The sequence below is a fragment of the Triticum aestivum genome, chromosome 7D (assembly GCF_018294505.1).
Source record: "Triticum aestivum cultivar Chinese Spring chromosome 7D, IWGSC CS RefSeq v2.1, whole genome shotgun sequence".
Taxonomy (NCBI): Eukaryota; Viridiplantae; Streptophyta; class Magnoliopsida; order Poales; family Poaceae; genus Triticum; species Triticum aestivum.
In genome coordinates, this window is record NC_057814.1 from 389960885 (window position 1) to 389968120 (window position 7236).

At 41.9% G+C, this 7236-nt stretch overlaps 1 protein-coding gene across 1 annotated transcript in view; it reads right to left on the bottom strand.

Moving 5' to 3' along the window:
* The window catches only part of LOC123167485 (RNA exonuclease 4), a 7217-nt gene extending 4506 nt beyond the window's left edge, over positions 1–2711 (bottom strand). Inside the window, exons 1-2 of the mRNA XM_044585325.1 lie at positions 2364–2711; positions 2201–2285 (exon numbers count right to left, since the gene is read on the bottom strand). Of these exons, the coding sequence (XP_044441260.1) occupies positions 2201–2285; positions 2364–2623 (345 nt within the window). The 5' untranslated portion in view covers positions 2624–2711. The remainder of the gene's footprint in view (positions 1–2200; positions 2286–2363) is intronic.
* Between the last annotated feature and the right edge of the window lie 4525 nt (positions 2712–7236).

Below are 7236 nucleotides of genomic sequence, written 5' to 3' on the forward strand. Positions count from 1 at the left end.
AGACTGAATGGGCAGGTCAGCATAGTCCACCCTCCTGAAAAAAAAAGGGAAAAACATATGCCCACTGTAGGTAACTTGCTTTCCGTTCATTGGCATGGCCCTGTGCTAGCTTTATGCCTATTCAGTTCAATCAAGGCTTTTCATTTTCCAGAAACAAAGAAAACACTACAGGATGATTTCTTTTAGCAAGTTCTTTTGTGAATCTCAAAGCAACTTTATGGCAGCGGATGATGGGGATAACTCATGTACCCGTGTGTGCATGTACATGCATTTTCCCTTTGAGGTGCCATCTATGCTATCTTTTCTTTTCCACAAACATCAAAGATAACAAGACATCTAGCATTGAACTGTATTGTTGCACTGACTACTTATTGAGAAGGATAAATTGGTAGCTTAGCAAAGAGTTGACAGACATAACATAGCCAACTGGCCCTAAAAAGAAATAGAACAGAAAAACTGAAATCGATCTGGCCAAGCATATGAGCTGCCCATGTGTAGGCGAAGAAGAGCATGAACTGCCACGGTTCATATACATGTGTGGTGCTGTAGATGCTCCTTGATGGAGCAGTGGTCATGGAGGAGCAAGGTCAATGATGGTAGGGGTGTTACTGTTCTAGAGTGTTAACCCTCCGCAGACATTTGAAGAAATGGGTAAGTATGGACGACAGGGTCATAACAGAAGTAAGAAAGAGTATGAGTCAGTGGTTAGTTCCACGTAACAAGGGTTTGAGCTTCGCCGTAGACAAATGAACTTAACGAATTACTCTTAGTAGTAACTAACTGCGGGTGTTTTAAATATATGTAGTGGAATATTATAAGTGCTACTGCTAACTGTATATGCTTGGCTGTCTATAAAGTAGTGTGTAAACACTCCTAAAATGTTATAAGTTCATTTATAAGTTTGACCGTCTATAAAGAAAGAATTAGTAACATCACAAATATCAAACTGATATAAGGGCCTCTTTGGTCGCAGGATTTTAAAAGAACAGAAACAGGAAAAACATAGGAATTGGATCATGAGTTGTTGAATCATACAGGAATGTGTAACTGATGTTGTTTGGTTACGCCACAGGAAACAACATAGGATTTTTTTTCCTGAATGGTTAATCACATGCCATAGTTGTCATAGAAACAAAGAAATTTTTTCCATTAGGTTGGACCCAATGGAAACTGATATCTAGAATTTTTTCCATTAGATCAAGAAAATTTCTATGGGTTCCAATTCGACAAAGCAACTACGAGAAAAACTCTTACGGAATGGAATCCTCTAGAATTCCTATGAACTTCGATGGATGCAAAGAGGCCCTTACTAGATTTATCATGATGAAATGTGTTCTATAATGTAATAATGGTTTTTATTTCAGACACTAGAAAAACACTGTCTTGAAGACTGTCATGTCGTAACAGACTTGCATTTTGGATTGGAGGAAGCAATCACCACAAAATTTTAGAGGCATCAAACACTAATTGTTAGACATAACACCAAGAGTATTCCATTGTATAATATGTTTTCTTATTGTCATCTTTAGTTGACATGGAGGACCACTATACCTACTCTAACACATTACACATGATGTAACAAACTAACAATCACGATACGTTATTACTAGAAGGAACATAAGCTAATCTAGAGTTATTTAAACGAATACCTAAATATTGTATTACTGGTAACTACTTCAAAATTCAAGCTTACAACATCTTCGTGCAGCCAAATAAAGCTACCAACTTCTAAACATACTAATGTGGCATCCATCTGATTTCTGGCCCGAAAGTTCCAGAGATCGCATAGCTACAAAGCTCTGGTTATGGGTTCCTTTTTGCATATGGCAACCCCACTACCTTTGGCGGCATCAATAATTCGGAACTTAATTCGGAAGTCATATTTCGAGCCAGACGCTTTTGGGAATATTCTAATAACCAACTAATTGGGGTGCTCTTCCGTGTTTAGATCCTAGGCCAGACACAACTTGATAAGCCCTTTGAAGAAAATATCATTCCCCACAAAATGCAAAACATTATACATGCGGTTGTCTCATGATCGCACAGCTCCTCGAACCTCATTCTTCCCGTTCAATTCAACAGGAAATCCCGTACATCCCAAGCGTTTACCATTGGCACGGCATAGTAGCAATGAAGCATGACACTGCACCAAGTAAATGCACAAGAAACCAAACAAAAGAAAGTGGTGATTGGTGCTTACCAAGGTGGCCCTGGCGAGGGCGCTCTTGCTGCCACCAGCCCCAACCCCGACCATCTCGCAATCCAGCGCCAACGCCTTCGTCAAGCTGCCCGCCACCACTAAATCAAAACCCAAACGTCTCAAAGCGGCATACAAGGGAAGCTAACTGACAAGACCTGCTCACCTGGTGTCGTCAGAGGTCGGCTCAAGCTTGAAACTCAGTTCCGCCGCATCCGGGTTAGGAGACGGCGCAGGGGGCGGAGAAGGGGCGGGGCGCTTGCGCTTGCCGAGGAACGTGGAGGCAGGGAGCTTGGACTGGAGCTGGGCCCAGTTAGGGTTTAGGGCGGAGGGGGCGGCTGGTTTTGTCTTGGGCTTCCGCTTCGGGGTGCGCTTGGTGTTTCCGGCTGCCGCCGGCGCTCCGGAAGACGGCGGCTGAGCCGCCATGGACGATTGCGGCGCGGCAGCGGCTGCTTGGGGTTGGGGGGCTCGTTGGAAGGGTTTGGGCTTGTTTGCCTCTTGCTTTTGGGTTTTGGACCTTTTGACCGACCCGGAGGAAAGATTTGGAATTAAGGTCCGAACATATTTTCAGAAATACGGAGTATACTTCAAGATGAGCTCTCTTTTTTTAACACACTGCAAACCGACGTAGATACTCATACACGCATCTTTATAAATGCACATACGCGTATCCTATCTTTATGAGCACTTTCGAGACCGGACGGCACACCATTTTGATATTAATGAAGTCGACACAAACGCATTCATACTTGACGAAAATGTTTCCTCTCACTGAAGGCAAACATCCCCAAAATGTAGTCTAGGACTTGAACTTTGATAGGCTGGAGATACCACTATCCTCCTAAATCATTGACCGATATTCATCTAGTTGCCTGGTGCATAACGAAATCCTAAGTATAGCTTCAAGATTTGTAGCCATAAAAAAATTGTTTTATTCTCGTTCGGTCCCAGCTTCATTTTGCATAATAAGTTCACTTACCAACTCAGGAGTGTGTGCAGTCAAACTTGTTATCGGCCTCACGGGATCAAATTATGTCTCCATATTTTGGTGTTGTGGCCATCACCAATCCTCCTAATTAAATCCTGTATAAGAGTGTCTCTTCCTTCTAACACTGAACGTCAAATGCTTCTTGCTAGGTTTTTTTTTCCTTTTTTAGGAGTAAATGCTTCTTGCTGTTTTTTTTTTGAGTTTTTTTAGTGGAAAATGCTTCGCTAGTAAGGCGGAATAGTTTAGCGCGCGATATTGCACAACTTGCATACATCGGAAGCTCTCTCCCCTCCGCTCCTTCCCTGCGCTCCCGCGCCGGTAGCCACTCCGGCTCCGGCGGCCACCTCCCCTCCTGACGATCATGGCGAACCGCGTCCAACTCTCCGGCTCTCCCTCGGCCTGCTCGTCTCCTTCGGCCGCTCCAAGCCCCACTCGGCCTCCTCTGCCGCGGGCTCCGTTGCCTCCCCCACGCCTCCGTTCCATCGTTGTGCCCCCCCAACCGCCCCCTGCGCCGCTAGCGCCCGCCTGCTATCTCTTGAGCATGTGTTGGTTTTCTCTTGAAGAGGAAAGGGTGATGCAGCAAAGTAGCGTAAGTATTTCCCTCAGTTTTTGATAACTAAGGTATCAATCAAGTAGGAGAAAACGCACAAGTCACCTAGTACCTGCACAAACAATCAAGAACCTTGCAACCAACGCAATAAAGGAATTGTCAATCCCTTCACGGTCACTCGCAAAAGTGAGATCTAATAAAGATAGTAAAGTAAATATTTTTGGTATTTTTGTTGTATAGATTGGAAAGTAAAGATTGCAAAATAAATGGCGACAGAAATTGGCAAGTTGACGGGAAACTAATATGATGTAAAATAGACCCGGGGGCCATAGGTTTCACTAGTGGCTTCTCTCATGATAGCATGTATTACGGTGGGTGAACAAATTACTGCCGAGCAATTGATAGAAATGCGCATAGTTATGAGAATATCTAGGCAATGATCATGAATATAGGCATCACGTCCGTGTCAAGTAGACCGAAACGATTCTGCATCTACTACTATTACTCCACACATCGACCGCTATCCAGCATGCATCTAGAGTATTAAGTTCATAAGAACAGAGTATAGCATTAAGCAAGATGACATGATGTAGAGGGATAAACTCAAGCAATATGATATAAACCCCATCTTTTTATCCTCGATGGCAACAATACAACACGTGCCTTGTTGCCCCTACAGTCACTGGGAAAGGACACCGCAAGATTGAACCCAAAACTAAGCACTTCTCCCATTGCAAGAAAGATCAATCTAGTAGGCCAAACTAAACCGATAATTCGAAGTGACTTGCAAAGATATCAAATCATGCATATAAGAATTCAGAGAAGAACCAAATAATATTCATCGATAAACTTGATCATAAATCCACAATTCATCGGATCTCGGCAAACACACCGCAAAAGAGTATTACATCGAATAGATCTCCAAGAACATCGAGGAGAACTTTGTATTGAAAATCAAAGAGAGAGAAGAAGCCATCTAGCTAATAACTATGGACCCGAAGGTCTGTGGTAAACTACTCACGCTTCATCGAAGAGGCTATGGTGTTGATGTAGAAGCCCTCCGTGATCGAATCCCCCTCCGGCAGATCGCCGGAAAAGGCCCCAAGATGGGATCTCACGGGTACAGAAAGTTGCGGTGATGGAAAAGTGGTTTCGTGGCTCCCCCTGATGTTTTTAGGGTATAAGAGTATATATAGGCGAAAGAAGTACGTCGGTGGAGCTCCATGGGGCCCACGAGGGTAGGGGCGCGCCTACCCCCCTGGGCGCACCCTCCTGCCTCGTGGCCGCCTCGCGGAGTTCCATACTTCAACTCCAAGTCTTCTGGATTGCTTTCGGTCCAAGAAAGATCATCGCGAAGGTTTCATTCCGTTTGGATTCCGTTTGATATTCCTTTTCTGCAAAACACTAAAATAGGCACACAAAAACAGAAACTGGCACTAGGCCTCCGGTTAATAGGTTAGTCCCAAAAATAATATAAAAGAGCATATTAAAGCCCATTAAACATCCAAAACAGATAATATAATAGCATGAAACAATAAAAAATTATAGATACGTTAGAGACGTATCAAGCATCCCCAAGCTTAATTCATGCTCGTTCTTAAGTAGGTAAATGATAAAAACAGAATTTTTGATGTGAAATGCTACCTAACATAATTATCAATGTAATTCTCTTTATTGTGGCATGAATGTTCAGATCCATAAGATTCAAAACAAAAGTTTAATATTGGCATTAAAATAATAATACTTTAAGCATACTAACAAAGCAATCATGTCTTCTCAAAACAACATGGCCAAAGAAAGTTATCCCTACAAAATCATATAGTCTGGCTATGCTCTATCTTCATCACACAAAATATTTAAATCATGCACAACCCCGATGACAAGCCAAGCAATTGTTTCATACTTTGATGTTCTCAAACTTTTTCAACTTTCACGCAATACATGAGCGTGAGCCATGGACATAGCACTATAGGTGGAATAGAATGATGGTTGTGGAGAAGACAAAAAGGAGAAGATAGTCTCACATCAACTAGGCGTATCAATGGGCTATGGAGATGCCCATCAATAGATATCAATGTGAGTGAGTAGGGATTGCCATGCAACGGATGCACTAGAGCTATAAGTGTATGAAAGCTCAACAAAAGAAACTAAGTGGGTGTGCATCCAACTTGCTTGCTCACGAAGACCTAGGGCAATTTGAGGAAACCCATCATTGGAATATACAATCCAAGTTCTATAATGTAAAATTCCCACTAGTATATGAAAGTGACAACATAGGAGACTCTCTATCATGAAGATCATGGTGCTACTCTGAAGCACAAGTGTGGAGAAAGGATAGTAGCATTGTCCCTTCTCTCTTTTTCTCTTATTTTTTTTATTTGGGCCTTTCTCTCTTTTTTTATGGCCTCTTTTTTTCGTCCGGAGTCTCATCCCGACTGGGGGAATCATAGTCTCCATCATCCTTTCCTCACTGGGACAATGCTCTAATAATGATGATCATCACACTTTTATTTACTTATAACTCAAGAATTACAACTCAATACTTAGAACAAAATATGACTCTATTGAATGCCTCCGGCGGTGTACCGGGATGTGCAATGAATCAAGAGTGACATGTATGAAAATCATGAACGGTGGCTTTTCCACAAATACGAAGTCAACTACATGATCATGCAAAGCAATATGACAATGACGGAACGATTCATAATAAACGGAACGGTGGAAAGTTGTATGGCAATATATCTCAGAATGGCTATGGAAATGCCATAATAGGTAGGTATGGTGGCTGTTTTGAGGAAGGTATATGGTGGGTGTATGATACCGACGAAAGTTACGCAGTATTAGAGAGGCTAGCAATGGTGGAAGGGTGAAAGTGCGTATAATCCATGGACTCAACATTAGTCATAAAGAACTTACAAACTTATTGCAAAAATCTATTAGTTATCGAAACGAAGTACTAGGCGCATGCTCCTAGGGGGATATATTGGTAGGAAAAGACCATCGCTCGTCCCCGACCGCCACTCATAAGGAAGACAATCAATAAATAAATCATGCTCCGACTTCATCACATAACGGTTCACCATACGTGCATGCTACGGGAATCACAAACTTTAACACAAGTATCTCTAAAATTCACAACTACTCAACTAGCATGACTCTAATATCACCATCTTCATATCTCAAAACAATCATAAGGAATCAAACTTCTCATAGTATTTCATGCACTTTATATGATAGTTTTTATTATACCCATCTTGGATGCTCGTCATATTAGGACTAATTTTATAGCCAAAGCAAATTACCATGCTATTCTAAAAGACTCTCAAAATAACATAAGTGAAGCATGAGAGATCAATAATTTCTATAAAATAAAACCACCACCGTGCTCTAAAAAGATATAAGTGAAGCACTAGAGCAAAATTATCTAGCTCAAAAGATATAAGTGAAGCACATAGAGTATTCTAATAAATTCCGATTCATGCGTGTCTCTCCAAAAGGTGT